The sequence below is a fragment of the Eretmochelys imbricata genome, chromosome 5 (genome assembly GCF_965152235.1).
Source record: "Eretmochelys imbricata isolate rEreImb1 chromosome 5, rEreImb1.hap1, whole genome shotgun sequence".
Lineage (NCBI taxonomy): Eukaryota > Metazoa > Chordata > Testudines > Cheloniidae > Eretmochelys > Eretmochelys imbricata.
Window position 1 is genome coordinate 35,169,780 of NC_135576.1, and position 19,977 is coordinate 35,189,756.

The 19,977-nt window shown below is 43.5% G+C and overlaps 1 protein-coding gene across 1 annotated transcript in view; it reads right to left on the bottom strand.

Moving 5' to 3' along the window:
• The window catches only part of SLC38A9 (solute carrier family 38 member 9), a 70,063-nt gene that overhangs the window by 37,068 nt on the left and 13,018 nt on the right, over positions 1-19,977 (bottom strand). The window contains exons 3-10 of the mRNA XM_077816855.1: positions 11,366-11,498; positions 10,751-10,872; positions 10,553-10,616; positions 10,335-10,428; positions 9,626-9,796; positions 7,677-7,736; positions 3,680-3,877; positions 2,786-2,893 (exon numbers count right to left, since the gene is read on the bottom strand). Coding sequence (XP_077672981.1) covers positions 2,786-2,893; positions 3,680-3,877; positions 7,677-7,736; positions 9,626-9,796; positions 10,335-10,428; positions 10,553-10,616; positions 10,751-10,872; positions 11,366-11,498 — 950 coding nt within the window. The remainder of the gene's footprint in view (positions 1-2,785; positions 2,894-3,679; positions 3,878-7,676; positions 7,737-9,625; positions 9,797-10,334; positions 10,429-10,552; positions 10,617-10,750; positions 10,873-11,365; positions 11,499-19,977) is intronic.

Here is a 19,977-nt window from a genome sequence, read left to right on the forward strand (position 1 = left end):
AAGCAGAACTCAAGTTTTACTATATAATCTGTAGTCAATGAGGAAGTGAGTGAGTGTGTGTGGGTGGGTGGGGGAGGGAGATGGGAACAGGGAATGGAGATAAGAAAATTGGAATCATGTTCTGCTAAAGGGGGAAATGGGAACAGGGAATGGGAGTAAGGAAGTTGGAATCATGTTTGGCTAAGGGTAGGAATGGGAACAGGGACACAGGTGTAAGGCTCTGTGGTGTCAGAGCTGGGAAGGAGGATACTAAGGAAGGAAACTGGAATCATGCTTGCTGGAAGTTCACCCCAATAAATATCAAATTGTTTGCACCTTTGGACTTCGGGTATTGTTGCTCTCTGTTCATGCGAGAAGGACCAGGGAAGTAAGTGGGTGAAGGAATAAGCCCCCTAACACCTACTAGAAACACACCTGTTCGAGGATGATTCCCCAGTTGCAATTACATTTTGAGACTTATCAGCCAACTTTTAATCCATTTAATATATGCCAGGCTAGCTTTATACTGTTCTCGTTTTTGTTTTTTTGTTTTATCAAAATGTCATGTGGTACCAAGTCAAACGCCTTGCAGAAGTCTAAGTATGTTACATCAACACTGTTAGCTTTATCAATGAAACTTGTAATCTCATCAAAAAAAAAAAAAAAAGAGAGATCCAGTCAAACTAACTTGATCTGTTCTCCATAAAGTCATGGTAATTGGCATCAATTACATTACCCTACTTTAATCATTTATTAATCAAGTCCTATATCAACCATTCTATTATCTTGCCATGGATCTATGTGAGGCTGTCAGGCCTACAATTAACCAGGTCATCTCATTTATGCTTTTTAAATATTAGCTTTCTATCAAACTTCTGGAACTCCCCAGTGTTCCAAGACTTATTGACAATCAACATTAATGGTCCAGAGACATCTTCAGCAGCTTTTTTAAAACCTTTGGACACAAATTCTCTGGACCTGCTGATTTAAAAATGTCTAACTTCAGTAGCTGCTGTTTAACATCCTCCTGAGAAACTAGTGGAATAAAAGGAGTATAATCATCATATATGACATGTCTACATCATCTGTTGATTTTCCAAATACAGAACAGAAATATATATTGAACACGTCTGCCTTTTCTGAAATATTATTGATATTGTAATTTCCATCTAGTAATGGACCAATAACATTGTTAAAATTATTTTTGTTCCTAACATATTTAAAACACTTCTTATTGTCCATAACTCTGCTGGCCATAGATTTCTCCTTGTGTCCCTTTGCTTCCCTTATCAATTTTCTGCAATTCCTAGCTTCTAATTTATATTCATTACTATCAGCTTTCCCTTTCTTCCATTTGTTCTATACTTTTGTAGCTGCCCTCACTTCCCCTCTAAACCAGGTGTGTTTTTTTTAAACCAATATGGTCTTCTTCTTTGATCGTGATCAGTCAAAAAGCCACAAACTGATCCTAATCAACGTCTTAACGGAGAAAGTGAGTGACACTCTGTGGCAATGGTGGCCATTTAACTTCACTGATTAGACAGATTCCACCACTGCCCATCATCTGTGGAACCATCCACCTTCTAGTCCTCTTTTATTTTACAATATCCAATTAAAATTTCTTCATATATTTGATTATCCTAGTTGTCCTCTTCAGGTCATTGTTCTTAGTTGTAACAACAGCCAGTGTTGCATTTGTTAAGTTGTTGTTGTAACTTGTATCATGACTGGGAAACCTACATATTCGTCTTCTCTTTTGAAAAGCAGTACATGGAAGGAAGATGGAAACCCACAAGGGAAACCAAATGTACCAGATGGATGAATGTCCCCAAGCTTCACATTATGCTTGAGTCAATAATTAAATATTAATGACGAATAAAGTTACTCCCCCCATTCCCAGAAGAATGATCCAATTAGAAACTATAGGCATACATCTCTTCAGAGCACCAATGTAATACTGCCTCTTGTAAAGAGGGGGATGACCTTAGTGTCTCTTTCCAAGCCTTCCACAAGAAAGAAAAGAAACAGAAGTTGTTTTTCTCCACTAGAATCTTTTCTCTTTTATCATTAGCCTCCTACTCCATTCATCCAGTCGTGATAAGTTCTTGTGTTTATGACACCTCATATATTGAGCTTTAATATCCCTTAAACAATTGGTAACCAGTGCTGCCAGGAAGAGACAGAAAAAGGTATAGGACAGTTAATGGGCGTTTAAAAATACAGGGCTAAATTATGGGTTGAGGACCATGAGAAGTGGGGAGTTGGTGTGAGGTGCACTTGGACACATGGTGATGGGTACACATAAGAACTTAGTGGAGTACTTGCTATACTTTATAAATCAATCTCACTTAGGTTTGTCTATCATGAGCACTACTTTAAATAATAAAACATGGAAAAAGGTGCCAGCACACAGGAGGGATGGAATGATGGCCTCACCTTGCCTATCCACAGACAAGTTTTCTCTGAGCTGGTGCATAATGGAGGTACCAGGCAATGACTAGCCTTCAACCCCTGTGTTTCTGGATCCCAGGGAGCAATGTTATTACTATCTCCTATGTAGGAGAACTGGGAAGGAGGAAGAAAGTGGTTCCCTGTACCTTTGTCACTCAACCTTCAGGAGGCACTAATAAGTGCAGTCTTCCCTAAACCCTCTGGAGGCATTAGCAGACAACAACATTTACTTACCTATTGTAGCTCACAGGGGTGTTGGGAGGATAACAATGAAGGTTTATAAAGTGCTTTAAAGATTTTAAGCACAATATACATGCTTACAATTAATCATGGTGTTTAATTTTAGCTATTTTACCTGGTACAAAAAACTCATTAGCTGTAAACCAGTTGAATTCTAAATGGAATCCCAGATGTGCAGCCTTCAGAGTAACAAGAAAAACTAAGTAGACAACTGAAACGGTACCTACACACACACACACACACACAAAAAAGAGACAATCATCATCAGGATAAATCATGACAGGAAATTATTTATGCTCCATTCTATATTGGCCCCCATCTAGTTAGTTGCCACCAGCCCAAAGAAATTGGGGTGCTAGTCATCCTGAAAACTGCAGGACAATCCCAATTTTTAAACACTAATTCTGTGATCCCAGATTCCAGATTCACACTAGTGAGTCTAGTGCCCTTGATAGGTGCTGGATTAATAACCCAGGAAACTATTGTCCCCAGTTATCCACAGCACTGGTTGAGCATGGGCAGCAGCAGAATGAGATTCCCAACCAACTTCCTCAGGTGTACCTGCAGGGACTCTCACTAGTAGTGCAAAGTAGCTTTCTCCATACCCATTTACTTGTTGGCCTTTTGGGTGAAATAATTCACCAAGATGCCAATTAGTGCAAACTACAACTAGCAGAGATTCTGCTGAATGCTGTTGTGCTGATGTTATTTTATATGTAAAAAGCTAATAAGAACAGTGTATATTTAATCACTTAATATTTACTCTAGATACAATGAAACCTATTTAAAGGGTTACCCACGGGAGCAGCAATACCCAACTCCCTTGCAAAGGCTGATCATTCACTAAAAGGTCAAACAAAACAGTGAAATATCTCCAAGGTTTCCAGCAAAGAGTTTGCTTAAGACAAGGAGTTGGCCACCGGAGGTGGGGTCATTACTACAGGTTTCGCTGTATTTGCTACGTATTTTACCAATAATAAATCAACAATCCAGGAATGTTATTACCTACCTAGAATGTTAAACTTCGCAAAGAAAGAGGGAGACTTAAGATTCAGAAGGGGCAGAACAACAACGATCAGATAAAATGGTACAGTTCGTGATTTGCTCCACCACTCCTCAAACAGCTCAAAGCTTGTGTTATTGACAGAAGCAAACATCCCACTTCTGTTGCCTGGTTGATCCTTATTGGCAGTACCTGGACAGATGACTGAAAGAACAAAAACAAAGAACAGGGCTTTGTTTACATGAAAGCTATGCAATGAGTCCACAAATTCAGTACCTGAATCTCCGAGGGAGTAAGTTCTACCACTGGGAGCCTAGGAGCACTCAGAAGCAGTACTCTGGCAGCGCAGCTGCTGCTCCTCTGCTTGCCTCCATCCATTCGGGCCTACCACTAAGGCTACATCTATGCTTGGAGCTGGAGGTGTGATTCCCAGCTTGAACAGAACATATTTGTGCTAGGGCACTAAAAACAGTAGTGTAGCCCTTGTAGCATGTGCAGAGGCAAGCAGTGGCACAGGCTAACTGCCCTGAGCCTAAACCCGCTAGACTTTGTAGGGGTGTACTTGGAGCAGCTGGCCTGTGCCACCACTGCCCATGGTCTTGTGGCTACACTACTATTTTTAGCATACTAGCTTGATGAGAACTAGTGTGAGCATGTCTATGTGAGCTGGGAATCACTCCCCCAGCTCCAAGCGCAGACATAGCCTACGTTTTCACTGCTGGGCGATACCCTCTTCTCCCTGCGCTCTCAGCTGGTAGCTCCTTCACCTCAGCACTGAGTGCAGAGAGTTATCACAACTTAACAGCTGAATGTGAGGACAAGCAATACCAACTAGGCCTGCAGTCTGAGCTGACTGCTGCACAGGATCAACATCCAGGGGCATGCATGACTGCGGACATGTGTGCATAGCGGTCTGTATGCAAGAGTGTGTGCGCGTAGCGGTGCGTACTCCAAAGTGCATACGTGTGTGTGTGTGTGTGTGTGTGTGTGTGTGTGTGTCCCCGTGTCCGAGCAGCTTGCCTGTGCTGCAGTGCATGCACACATAGCAGTGTCTGCAAAGCTGCCTCTGTGCGGATGAGCAAGTGCACGGCCGACGGCACGCCTGAGTGCGCAAGTGAACGCACCTGGCTGTGCGTGGAAGCTGGGCGCCGGCATTAACAGCAGTGGACACGTGGTTTTGTACACATCTCAAGAGAGCAAATACAGTCAGTGGCTGTTCCAAAACTCTTGAATTAACACAAATTGCAGTGTCATATGGTTGGTGTACCAGTCACAGCCACCAAACATTACGGAGGATGAGACACCTAGAATAGGAGACCCCTAAAATGTTTACAGTTTAACTTATGGTGTGTACTTAGCTTTTTGTGGAAAAATGCAAACAGCAATTCCTGTCTTGTACTTTGAAATATGAACCTGTCCTAATGTTCTCCTAGTCTCCATTTATACCTTTGTACTTCATAATGCTTTGTATCCTGTTAATCTCTTCCTCCCATGCTGGCAGCAAGCCTGCCAGGTTACAATAACCTACAGACAAAACTCTAGATAGTATTTTGACTTTTCTGAAATTTAAAGTGAAAGCGTAATTTTAATTACTGTTTTCTAATTGTTTTTCTCTCCATTGTTTCACAAACCCTTGACAAAAATGCTTTTGTCCCTACTGATTTGATCCCTTTCTGTTTAGCAGAGAAGTATCCAGGGCTGCCAAGTGACATTCAAGCATCTGACAGCCCTGTCCTGCCTGCCTGCAGAAGCTGCAGTTGCACCTTTTGGTCACTGGAGAAGATTGTGGCACTGTGGCTTCAGGCAGCCTGACAAAATGTCTGCCTCTCCTCTGGCTGCACCTCCTGCTGGATCTGAATGGGGGAAGGTGCAGCAATAGTGAGAGAAAAGTGCAGGAGCAAGTGGGTAACCTGGCTGGTGGAGACAGTAGATGACAGAGCCTCTGAGTGCCTCAGCCACTTCCCAGATTGACTCCCCAAGACCCTCCTCTCCAGAGACACTCTAGCCACCAATCCCCCAGAGAGAGACCCCAGTTCCCTTGCCACCCACCCCAGCATTCCCAAACATCCCAGTACCCACTCAACCCCAACAACATGTATCATTCCACCCACTTATCCCAGAAACCCGTAGATCACAAAAAACACATCAGCGCTGAGGGGAGTGGGGGAAAGGAGGGTACCAGGAGGAGGTGGGGGTCCCAGGACAGTTAAAGATTTGTGTATGTCCAGGTATCATGTAGAACCTTGTCCTTTGGAGTACAGTGCAGTGGGTACTGTACTTCAGCAGGGCTAAACTGCTGAGGGATGGGTTTATCTCCACATTCAAAACCCACCAGCTTAACCAGACCCTCACCCTCCCCAGCACCCCAAGACATCCATTGCCCATTCTCCCCACAAGTTCTGTGCAGCTCCATCTCCTCTTCCTGACACTTGTTCGGGAATGATGCATTGACCATAAAAGCGGAAGTTTATGATTATACACAAATTATTTTAAAAAATGCAAATTAGCTCATTAAATAATGTGCACAACACATCACACATGGAACTATGCAAAACTTGGTAGCTCTGAGAATTTTCGCCCTTGTTTAGCAAAGAGTTGGAGGCCTTATCTACACTGGCAAGTTTCTGCACAGTAAAGCAGCTTTCTGCGTTGTAACTCCCAAGGTGTACACACGGCCAAGCCACTTCGTGCGCAGAAACTGCGCCATTGCAGCGCTGTAAAAAACCAACCAAAGTTGCACTCCTCTTGCCTTTGTAGTTTAAGGAATAACTCCACTGCCACTTGTGATATGTTAGTGAGAGTGAGCAGCATGCTGGTCAGCAGTTCGGGATCCATTCCTGCAGACCAAAGAGGCAGTGCGCGTAGTACACAAACCGTTGAAAGATGGAGCCAAATGCGAATGGCAGCAAAGGGATTGCTGGGATGCAAAGCAATGCATCATGGGGCATTGGGACAGGACCCAGAATGCCCTGCAATGCCCTCCGCCTTCCCACAACTCTTAGTGGCAGAAGAGGAAGAGATGCTCTGCGCTGCAAGTGCCGCAAGTGTGAACACGCTATTGTGCGGGCAGCTGACAGTGTGAACACACAACAGCCGTTTCCCTTCAGTGCTCTGAGCGGCACTGTAACTGCCAGGGATGTAACTCTGCTAGTGTAGACATAGCCAGAGTTAATGTAGCTTTTTAGTGTAGGGTTGTGTAAAATATTGCAAAGTACAAAAACCCATTCGAATTCAAGATAGGTTTGGGTTTTATGATGAAAGGCTCCCAGAGCTGGGCTGAGTGTTCCCTCAGCCTCTCCTGTCCTTACTGGAAACTCCAGGATTTCTCTCCTTAACTGATAGTGAGAAAGATACGCCGTCAAGCTTACAAAGAGTTCAGGTCAGAATTTTCACCCTTCAGGTCTGAAGAAGAGCTTTATGTAAGCTCAAAAGCTTGTCTCTCTCACCAACAAAAGTTGGTCCAATAAAGATATTACAGTCATCATTGTGGGCCGCATCCAATACTACATGTATGGCCCTGAGGATGTCACATCGGCGGCAGCTGGGTGCTGATGGGCCGCAAGTGGCCCACGGGTTGAGAACCACTGCACTGGAACTTCAGAGTTACGAACAGCCGAGTTACAAACAAACCTCATTTGGAAGCGTAAGTACACAACTGGGCAGCAGCAGAGATGGAAAAAAGTAAATACAGTACAGTACTGCGTTAAATGTAAACTACTAAAAAAATATAAAGAGAAAGCAGCATTTTTCTTCTGCATAGTAAAGTTTCAAAGCTGTATTAAGTCAATGTTCAGTTATAAACTTTTGAAAGAGCAACCATAATGTTCTGTTTAGAGTTATAAAGAACCTTCATTCCTGAAGTGTTCGTAATTCTGAGGTTCTACTGTACCTCACCCACCTAGTCTCTCTAATATCTTTGGACTGACATGGCTACATCACTGCATGTAATATCCTTTAGAGAGTTATTTTACTGTGGAACACAGTATTATTTTGCTTTTCTTACCTCTATTACTCCCATTAGTACCAGGAACAAGATCTGTTACGTTAATGTCATGCACATAATCTGAAAATAAGAAAAAGAATTTTACTATGATTGCTCTACTCCTGCTGTTATCCTGTTCCTTCTTTCTGTAAATTTTTAGGACTGAAATGAGAGAGGTAGAATAGAGTTTTGCAGTTTCTCAGTAACTCCCAAATGAATAGTCTCAATCCCATCTAAAAGACACCTGATTATTTCACTTGCAGCTTGATTGTCTTTATCTCCACAATACTAAAAGCAGCTTTAGATTACATGGGTCATTTCCTGGTGTCAGTTCCCATGTATCCATTGAACTTCTCTCATAGCTATGAGAGACTCTCCAGTGATTCAGGGCATTATAACCCATGATAAATGTATCATTATCTTCTTTGTATAAGACACCTTGCTTTACCTCTGTGAAAAACTAACTCTCATTCACTGAATTAAAGAAGTATGTAGAATCATAGAATATCAGGGTTGGAAGGGACCTCAGGAGGTCATCTAGTCCAACCCCCTGCTCAAAGCAGGACCAATCCCCAACTAAATCATCCCAGCCAGGGCTTTCTCAAGCCTGACCTTAAAAACTTCTAAGGAAGAGATTCTACCACCTCCCTAGGTAACGCATTCCAGTGTTTCACCAACCTCCTAGTGAAGAAGTTTTTCCTAATATCCAACCTAAACCTCCCCCACTGCAACTTGAGACCATTACTCCTTGTCCTGTCATCTTCTACCACTGAGAATAGTCTAGAACCATCCTCTTTGGAACCACGTCTCAGGTAGTTGAAAGCAGCTATCAAATCCCCCCTCATTCTTCTCTTCTGCAGACTAAACAATCCCAGTTCCCCCAGCCTCTCCTCATAACTCATGTGTTCCAGACCCCTAATCATTTTTGTTGCCCTTCGCTGGACTCTCTCGAATTTTTCCACATCTTTCTTGTGGTGCGGGGCCCAAAACTGGACACACACTACTCCAGATGAGGCCTCACCAATGTCGAATAGAGGGGAACGATCACGTCCCTCGATCTGATGGCTATGCCCCTACTCATACATCCCAAAATGCCATTGGCCTTCTTGGCAACAAGGGCACACTGTTGACTCATATCCAGCTTCTCGTCCACTGTCACCCCTAGGTCCTTTTCCGCAGAACTGCTGCCTAGCCATTCGGTCCCTATTCTGTAGCGGTGCATTGGATTCTTCCGTCCTAAGTGCAGGACCCTGCATTTATCCTTGTTGAACCTCATCAGATTTCTTTTGGCCCAATCCTCCAATTTGTCTAGGTCCCTCTGTATCCTATCCCTACCTGCCACCGTATCTACCACTCCTCCTAGTTTAGTAACATCTGCAAATTTGCGGAGAGTGCAATCCACACCATCCTCCAGATCATTTATGAAGATATTGAACAAAACCGGCCCCAGGACCAACCCTTGGGGCACTCCACTTGATACTGGCTGCCATCTAGACATGGAGCCATTGATCACTACCCGTTGAGCCCTACAATCTAGCCAACTTTCTACCCACCTTATAGTGCATTCATCCAGCCCATACTTCTTTAACTTGCTGTCAAGAATAGGACCAAATCTATTGTGTGTATGTATATCAATACACTAAACACACACAGGTCCATCAGCATGGAAAAGTAATAGACACACACACACACACACACACACACACACACACACTAATTACAGCAAGCAGAAGAGGTAACAAAAGTCATCCTTGCTTTGTGATGCTCTTTAAAGAAAGTCTAACTGAAAATCACTCAAAGAAAAGCATGCACCTGGAGAACTGTAGAACTTTTAGAGAGGTTATAAATTGGTGCTCAAAATTAAATTTCTCCAGTGCTACAAAAAAGCTGACTGATAATTTGTCCCCATTTTTCAGTCCCTAGAATTTTGATTCACACCAAACTGAAAAGACTTAAACACTGATACTTACTGTATATAAATTTTCCTGTGTTGAACAGGAAGTTGGACATAAGTACCCAGTAAATAACCATGGCTCCAACAAGAGACACCATTGAAAATAAAAGACTGGACCATTGACCAAAGGATCCAAAATAGTACTTGCAAACATCTGGGAATTCCCAGTTTGAGGTATCTATTAAAGCTGAATAAAGACAAAAATACACACAAAAAATGAAACAGGTGATAAAACATGAAAATACTCTGATTAAGAGAGATTGTGCTGTTTACATAGAACTCTGACTCAAAGTAAAATAAGTCTCCTTTCACTGCTAGATAAATGCCACCAAACTTAAAATACACTTGTCAGGGGACAACATTCTGTTCCATAACTTGATTTCTATTACATCAGATGGTTGGTGGAGTTTGACTGAAGGAGTTCAGATGTGGTTAAATTTGCTTAAGAAGAAACAGGTCCTTATAAATTAAAGCAGCAATGTGACAGGAGGAGATGGGCCCCAAGCCACAAAGTCTCAATCCAGAACCCAAACTTCCCCAAAGTTCAGGGGCAGACAAATGAGGCATTTTTGTTTGGTCCCATATCTAATGAACAGTAAATCAAAGAAATATTCAGACAAACACTGGCAGAAACACAAACAAAAACAGTAATAATAAAAATCATCATCATTCAGGATCTCAAGATCTCACACAAGAAGACTTTGTGTAACGTAACAGAGTCTTACGTATCATTGTCCGTGATTTCACAACTCTGTAACAGCAATAAAGTGTCAAGCTGCCCATTAACAAGATCAAACAGATTCCAGTGGTAAATCCTGCCTGTTTAAGAGGAGAAATACATTTATATTTTTGTGCGTTAACAATAAATGTTGATTCAAATAGAACAAAAGAACACTGCAAATTTTTTCCATGCAAATTTTTTTTGAATACACATTGATCTTACCTGTTTTATACCCCAGGGCATACTTAGTATAGATGTGCCCATCATTGTATTCCAGATCATAAATCTGAAGAACACAGAGAATTAAGGAGCATTGTTATTTCATGCCAACTTTTTAAAAACAAAGTTATTAAATTTACAATAGACAACTTCCAAAATAATGCAATTTTGGGCTACCATACAAGAAAGTACTTAACATACATTGTCACTATGCTGGAGTTTTTGCCATAACCATCCGTGCAACCATCGATTTTGAAAGCAGTTCCTAATGGACTGTACACATACATTTCTTCTGGAGCTGGAAGTACATGATCAGGAGCAATCTAATAGATGGATAAAACAAGATGTATTAGTAACAAAGAATTTCTGATGCTTCAATTATACATAAATAGTTGACTTAAACAAGCAAAACATGACAGTGACAGGCTATACACAGAAAATGCCCTAAACAGGCTTGGATACCTAAATTTAGGTGCCTAGATTTCCATGTTGACAACTTAAATATGTTTTTATTAAAGTTCTGTTGACCAAGTATTAAGACTGGGCCAATATTGTAAGACTCAGGACTGTTTGCATCTCTTAGTCATATTTTTCTCCACCTAAGCAGGCAGTTGTGACTTGTGGTTCTATGTAAACTCAAGCATGCTCAGCCAATAAGACCTCATTTAAAAGCAATCCTCAAGGTTTGTTTTAACTGGGGTTTTTCCTTTTTATTTTTCAGCTGTAAATTGCAGAAGTCAGGCACTTACAATACCCACTACACCCTGCATGTCATGTCTGTTAATTAATGGCATCTTTAACCCATCTTTTCCTTACCAGTGCCCTATCTGAAGGAGAAGTGAGCTTGCTATAGTAATGAATCCGCTTATTCATTGCTGAGGCTTCATCTGTAACTCTTTGTGTGTCATCATTCACACTGACAATATTTGAAGGCTCTACGTGGAATGGCCTAAAGAGAAAAGGCACAACAAACAACCTTTATGAAACTGTTAACAGAAGAGAAATAAAACAGATATTCAGAAAATGATTTTGTATCACTCAGGAATAGATTGCAACTGCCTAATGCACTGCTTTCCCGCTGAAAGAAGAGAAGGAGCATACCACGAATGCAATATTTATCTCCTTATATAATCCACATTAAAAGGGAATTGAGCCAAATTCTGATGTGTTGGGTTGCACCTAATTGAGAGCAGAATGGTGACCAGTATCTAATTAAAAAATAATGGGCCAAATTGCATTGTGTTATATTAGCATAAATCCAAGCTCAATTAAGTTAATAGTTATTCTAGCTTTATACCAGAATTTGGCCCAGTATATTTTTAAAAAGTCAATTTTTTATCCTCATTTACCTCACTGTTTCCCTTTGAATGGCATTTGATTAATCACTAGGAACACGATTTTCAGGAACAAAAAAATCCCAAGGGACAGATTATGGCCTATCCCTAAGCAGTCGTGCGGCAGCATACACAATACAGAATAATATCTCCACCTCTCCTTCTAGCATCGGATGTAGAGGTTCCATACCCAGTAGTTCCTCAAACACAGGCATGTAGGGAGTGGGTGGAGGGGGTAGGTAGTGGGCTCAGTTCCTTCCCTGGACTGCTTCTACACTGTCCTTAATACAGGGCTAGATTTACCAGAGAGAGACAGACAGAATCTTACCCCAATTATGGTAAAGAAAAATGATACTTTCCACTTCTGAATCAAAGCAATATATAGACAGAGTCTGAATGCTTTGTCAAGAACCCTTTATTTCTAAGTAGGTACTGGACTCTACTGGCGTAGTAAGACATTAGCCAAAGTCACATGAGGATTTATTCCTCAAGATAATAGAAATAAAAGTTGTATTACTTGCTTGTAAACCTTACTAAACTTGTATTGCTTCCCTTCACCTGTGCTTTTATTGGCTAAACTCACGAAGATTTACAAACACAACAACATGCAGATTTGTTCATTCACCTTACACACACTCAAAGAAAAAAGAAAAAAAAGTAAACCACAGCAAATTACAGATAACAACCAAACCCACAGCTATTACAGAGAACAGCAGCAGTAAGAACTGAGTCAGGAAGAAAATATTATTTTTCCTGCAGTAAGAACCAGATCTATTTGAATGTGTAGAGTCTGAGCCAAGACACATAAAAAGATGGTGACCAGTTCCCTTTTACAGCAGCTCCCAATAACAGGATGATCTCTAAAGGGTTGCATGGTTTTCAACTCCGCCTTCATTCTGGGACACCATTTTCCCTGACCAAGTTCCCATCCTCCTCCCAGCTACACAATTAAGCATCTATATCACAGCACAAACTTGCATCAGGAGATTAATAAAGCCTGATCTGGAACTGCAATGCATCTCTGTGACTGGCTGCTAAGAGACTCCTGAGAGAGATGGAACTTGCTGCCCAAGCCATGATTCTCTCAGCATTCAGTTCAGTAATACTCCCCACTCTTAACAGCACAAGACAGAAATGCATGTTTTTCTCTGAGCTGATGAAGCAGATAGGAAAAGCATGGTACTTTGTAAAAGTCGCAAATAGTTTGTCCATCTGGAAGTATTAAAGGAAAGACAGACACTATTTCTAGATGAACTTCTATAGTCTATACATTATGTTATATTTTGTTCATACTCCCTCCCTCTTGAAAAAATTGTTTAATACACTAGATCCTTTCCCACATCTTATTTTTTTTTCTCCATTTTTAAGTACTCCCAATCCAGATTTTTTTTTGGACTGTAAAGATATGAAGGGTGAAAACACTGGCTTTATTTTTATCTAGACCTGAGACATGGAGGTGAACCTCTATTGATTAAGAAAAAATAAATCCTAACTAAATACATTAGAACACAATCACAAAGTAAAACTGTTGCTGAATTTAGTTAAGTGTGGAAAATGAAGGGTTAACTAGTTCAACATAGGTACAGAAAGGACACATCTATATCTCATTTCAAGGTGCACTCATTTTAGTTGGGACGTTATTGAAACTCTCTACATTTGGTCTCTCCCCCCCTCCCCACTTCTAATGTAAATAACTTTCAACAACAAAAGCAAGATTTATGAAGCTAAGGTTAAAGTTATTCATAGTAAAGGGATGAAACCGACAGTATTTTTTAAATGACCTGCATGAATAATGTGTTTCTCTTTCTTATTTGGGTTTTTGTCACATGCTGCTTTCCATATATGGGACATGGTAGCATGAGAGGTGTACATCTATTTATACCTTACTCAGACTGAACACACAGTATAAAGATCCAGTGAGGTCTAGCTTCTTCTTCCTCACGTGGAATTAATATTGTTGGCACATCGCCTCTATTGTTCCTGTGGGACAGCTACACTAAAGAGGTGAGGCTTACACCCCACTTCCATGTGGTAAGAGCTGTGGCAGTTATTGCCTCTTCCGGAGTGGCGCTCAATAATCTTGGACCAGCTGCCAGGAAAGCTCTCCCCTTTGCTATGTAGCACTAACAGCACTATGTAGCTGTTGAGGGAGATTAGGTTCTGAGACTTTCTTTTCAGCAGCTTGGGCCCATACCATAGAGCACCTTACAGATGGAGACCAGAGATCGTTAATTTGAACGAGTATTCTATAGAGAGCAAGGCATCAGGGAGATGTGCTTTTGGTGGTGACCACCGTATAGTTCATGTCACCAAGAGAGGGGTGTGAGCAATCTTCATAACTATTATAAGCAAAGAGTTCTTCACAAGGAGTATGGAAGTAGCCTGGATTGATGAAGAGATAGTCCAGAAAAGTGTGATTTAGTAGCAGTTGAGAAAAAGACTATGGCTGTAGAGGAGTATTTCAGGAATTTCTTGAGGTCTGCTTTTTCTTCCTCTTGTTTTGTGTCAATATATTCGGGATTCCTTAACTCCCACTCCATTCTGTCACATCAAGGAATCATGATGATCTCAGGGAGCAATTGGAAAGAAGAGAGAAACGAGAACAGGACATTGGTTTAGCCACCAGTGTGTCTATGGCAGGGGTGGGCAAACTACAGCCCGCAGGCCAAATCTGGCCCTTGAGCTCCTGCTGGGGAGCGGGGTCTCGGGCTTGCCACGCTCTGGCGCTCCAGCCGGGGAGCAGGGTCAGGGGCTGCTCCATGCAGCTCCCAGAAGCAGTGGCATGGCCCCCCTCTGGCTCCTATGCAGAGGGGCAGCCAGGGGGCTCCACTTTGCACTCTGCCCCCGCCCCAAGCACCACCCCAGAAACTCCCATTGGCTGGGACCTACCGGAGGTAAGCACTGCCTGGAGCCTGCACCCCTAAGCATCTCCCTGTGCCCCAAGCCCCAGCCCTGATCCCCCTCCCACCCTCCAAACCCCTCGATCCCAGCCTGGAGCACCCTCCTGCACCCCAACCCCCTCATCCCCAGCCCCACCCCAGAGCCCACATCACCAGCCAGAGCCTGCACCCCTGCCCGCACCCCAACTTGGAGCCCCCTCCCACCCTCCAAATCCCTCGGTCCCAGCTCAGAGAACCCTCCTACACCCCAAAATCCTCATCTCCAGCCCCACCCCGAGCCCATACCCCCAGCCGGAACCCTGCCGCAGCCCGGAGCCCCCTGCCGCACCCTGAACTCCTCATTTCTGGCACCACCCTGGAGCCCACACCCCCAACCACAGCCCTCATCCCCTCCTGTACCCCAATCCCAATTTTGTGAGCATCCATGGCCCACCCCAAAATTTCTATTCCCAGATGTGGCCCTTGGGGCACAAAGTTTGCCCACCCCTGGTCTATGGTCTTGCTCAACATGTGGTTGTGGCTAGAAGTCATTGGCCTGTTGGTTGGGTGGGATTCTCAGAGGACACCAACTGGATCCATGAGCTTGTGTGTGCAGACCACGATACCCTCTACCTACTGTGCCACTTTCTCCAAGCAGAGAAGTCCCCGATCTGTTCAGGACAGGGGAGCGATTTTTGTGTTCTCTACATCCAAACCCAGTCTGAAGATAAGGTCTAGAGCAAACCCGGGCATGTGGCAAAATTTGCAGATGATACAAAAATTACTAAAGATATTTAAGACCCAAGCAGACTGCGAAGAGCTACAAAAGGATCTCTCAAAACTGGGTGACTGGATAACAAAATGGCAGATGAAATTTAATGTTGATAAATGCAAAGTAATGCACATTGGAAAACATAATTCCAACTATACATATAAAATGATGGGGTCTAAATTAGCTGTTACCACTCAAGAAAGGTCTTGGAGTCATTGTGGATAGTTCTCTGAAAACATCCACTCAATATGCAGTGGCAGTCAAAAAGCGAACAGAATGCTGGAAAACCCCTTGCTCCAACATTTCAGTTTTGTAATAATTTCATCATTAAATACTCTGGATACTAACTCAGCTGTGGAAATAACGAATCCCTTCCTGCAAAAAGAAAACACAGAGAAGAACCTTTTTGCTCAATTACATAGTCTATTATTTCTTTGTACTATGCACTTAGCTACACCTCTTCTGTGGTCAGAAGATTTTAGCCTTCAAAGATGTCTATCCAGCATCTTTCACCATCTCTATATACAAGAAACCTTTAAAAAGGGAAAAGAGAACCACTTCTGAAGAAAAGAAACTCCCTTTCCCCACGCTAATATGCTTTTCACTAGTGAAATTTGGAGAGGTTTATTTTTCATACTGACTGCTTCTGCATCTTCTTTCACCTTAACTTCTACCCTTTCATTCTTTTTAAACTCCCTGCCTTTTTCTCCCATTAGTTTCCCCTGTAGCAGAAGACCAGGAACATCCACTACAGTGGTTTTCAAACACTTTTATATTGGAGGATTACTTCTAACACAAATGCCTTCAAGTATCATCCTCACAACTCTAAACATTCCTTAAGACAGTTACAGAATTTATTTACATAAATATGTTATAATCAAAGAGTTTGAAAGGCAAAAACCTCTCCCTAACTGTAGCTCAATAGGTACTGTTGCTACAGCTGTATAGTGACATCCCAAAATTAAGGTCTCTATAAACTTACTATACTAAGATATACCAACAACCTGAGAATTACATAGTTAGCAAATCATTCATATGGAATAATCAGAAATTCTAAAGAAATAAAAAAGCAACAGTTGACTTTAATACGCTTGTATTGTTATTTAAAAAAATCTGTACTAGATTAACAAAAAAAGTACACTAGAACTGTACATGATTTTTTCTTTAAGAAACAGTTACATACCAATAAAAAATTATTTTGTGCAATTCAACAACATATTTTAAACCAATAAACCCAATTAACCGTCTTACAGTTTTTAAAAATCCATCCAAGACTACTCAGAATAATTAACAAGACCTATTAACTGGGCAAAGAGTCAACTATGAAACAAATATGAAACAATAACATTCCCATAATATACAACAGACAAATACTAAACATAAAAACCTTTAAAAATACAACATTAAACTAATCACAGGAAGACAAACACAAGAAGGAAAGAATATTCTAAAACCAACCAACAGCGGATAAACTAGAAAACACCACAAACCTGTTTCTGATCATGGAAGCCACAGGAACAGAATTAAAAAAAAGCCTTCTGTTAGCACACCTGCACTCCTCTCTCTCACCCACTACTCTTAGCCTAAGGCAGATCTTTCCTCTCTTACCTATGCCTCCTAAAACCAGACAGCCCAATTTGTGCTAGACAATACACCACCCACACACAACTAGAAGAGGTTAAGATGGCCAGGCAGGCCAATTAACTCCACAGGCTGCACCTGGAGGGGGAGCCAAGGAGAAGGGAAGACTGAAAGCAGGCTCAGCTGGGCAGGAATAGGTGAGGCCTATAAAGCCAGGAAACTGGCAGCAAACAAGGGCTCCTAGGAAAAGCTGCCATTGCTTCCTGGGGTGTGGACTTGGAACTAGCCCACCCAGAACAAGGAGAGATACTAGAAGTTGTAGGAAGCAGTCTGTGGAAGAGGCAGAACTGATGGGTCAAGGGTCCCTGAATTAGAACCTGGAGTAGAGAGTAGGCCTGAGTTCTCCTGCCAGATGCCAAGGGTGTAGCACCTCAGGTGAAGAATAGGAAAACTGCCTACTTCTAATGAAGAAAGAACTTTAATATACCCTGGAAGTGGGGGAAATGGTAAGTGACATGGCTGCTTGGCTAAATCATGAAGAGGATACTGTCCTCCCTAGGATGAGGCACTTTAGACCTTACTCAGGTGGGGTTGCCAGGTGTCCAAATGTCAACCAGACTGCTCAGTCAAAAAGGGACCCTGGTTGCTCTGGTCAGCACTGCTGACTGGCTCTTGCAGGACTGGTTGGTGGCACAGCAAGGCTAAGGCAGGCTCCTTGTTTGCTGTGGCTCCTGGAAGCAGTAGCATATCCCTCTCTGGCCCCTATGCATAGGGGCAGTCAGGGGGTCTCTGCATGCTGCCCCTACCCCAAGCACTAGCTCTGTGGCTCCCACTGGCTGGGAACTATGGGCAGTGGATAGGGCAGTGTGCAGAGTTGCCTGGCTACGCCTCTGTGTAGGTGCCAGAGGGGGAATATGCCACTGTTTCTGGGAGTGGCCTGAGGTAATCACTGCCTAGAGCATGCACCCTCCTCCCCCCACTTGGCCCCTGATTTCCCCCTCCTGCCCTCTGAACCCCTCAATCCCAGCCTGGCATGCACTCCAAACCCTTCATCCTAAACTGCACCCCAGAGCCTGCAGCCAGAGCCCTCACACCCCCTGCACTCTAACCCCCTTAGTCCCAGCCTGGGGCACCTTCCTTCATCCCTGCTCCCAGCCAGAACCCTCACATACCCCTTGCTCCAGCCTGGTGACAATGAGCATGTGAGTGAGGGTGGGGCAGGCAATTGAGCAACAGGTGGAGTGAGTGGGGGTGGGGTAAGGGTGTCTGGCTTTGTGCAAGTAGAAAGTTGGCAACCCTAGACCTGAGAGAGATAGTGATGGTGCACAACCACAGGAAGGAGCATTGACTTTGAGAGCTAATTGCCAGAGTGACTAGGAGGCCGTGCCATGCTAGTGGTGAGTGGAGCACCCCATTACAAACCCTTTCCAGGGACTGGAGACTCAGGCAAAGAAGACTATGCAAGGTGTGCATCCCTACTGATGGCTATTCTGCTATTCAGCAATCTTAAGTTTATGGTGGAGAGGAAAGTCTTTCCAAAGACAACAGTGCCATCTTCGGGTCTCTTATGCAAACTCTACTTCACAGACAGCTTGGTAGTTAGAAAGGCAGCAGAGCTGAAAAGCTTGATCTGGGTGATTGAGAGGCAGCAGGGGCACTGACTCTGCTTCTCTCAAAACTGCTTTTAGCTGAGGTGGGTCAGAGCAGCTGGCCTCGCTCTTCCCTTCTGCTCTAGCAACACTGGCCACTCTTGCAGAGGAAGGCAAGAAGGAAAGTGAGCCTTGTAATGAAAGCAGATACCACTAGATGGGGCTTTTACAGGTAGCCTGTCTGTTTCAGAGGCTCATGCTGGAGCCACATGCTGCACATTAAGGTCTGAAGAGTTGCTCCTTGTATCGGCACCAACTCTAGTGCTGGTGCTACAGGGGCCAACTTTTCGATGTGCCAGGGGGTGCTCACTGCTCCACCCCTGGCTCTTCCACAGGCCCTGCCCCCTCCCCTGAGCCTGCTATGCCCTTGCTCCTCTCCTCCAGAGCCTCCTGCACACCACGAAACCAGTGCAGGGAGGGGGAGGTGCTGATCACTGGGGCTGCGGGTGGGAGGTGTGGGGAAGGGGTGATTAGTGGAGGAGGGAGGAATGGGGCTGCTGTTTTATTACTGTGGCTCTTTAGCAATGTACCCTGGTAAACTCTGGCTCCTGCTCAGGTTGTCACCCTGATCTATTTCCAGGTGTAAGCAGCTAGTTCTGAGAGATGCTGAGTGTCTGCTCCTAGCACTTTTCTGTAGCTCTCTAACCAAAATACTTTCCTTTGCTGCAGCTTACAGACTAGTCCCAAGTAAGGACAAGTAATCAAGAGAACCAGCTTAGGTATAGGTGCTGGGGATCCTGCTACACTCCTGGTTTGTAGTAATAACCCAAATACATGATTTCTGCTTTCAGCACCCCACAATAAAAGTTGTTCCAGCACCCCTGGGCTGAGGCCAGCTAGGGAGGTGAGGCGGGCAGCCCTAAAGACAATGACCTACAAGATGTGTCTGCTGCAGCTGAGAAGCGTGATTCACAGCACAGGTAGACTAACTTGTTAAAATGGCAGCATAGACATTGCAGCTTGGGCAGTGGTTCAGGCTAGCCACCTAAGCTTGGACCAGCAGTCAGGTGGCTTTAGAATCCGACAGCTAGCTTCAGCTGCAGCCCACGCAATAACAGCCACATTGCTATTTTTTGCATGCTAGCTCGAGCTGAGCTAGTGCGAGTTTGTCTACCTGTACTGGGCATCACATCTCCCAGCCAGTTGGCTAGTCATGGGTATGCTCACAAGTCAAGGAGGGAGCAAGCCTGCCATTACTATAGGCCCAGCTGTA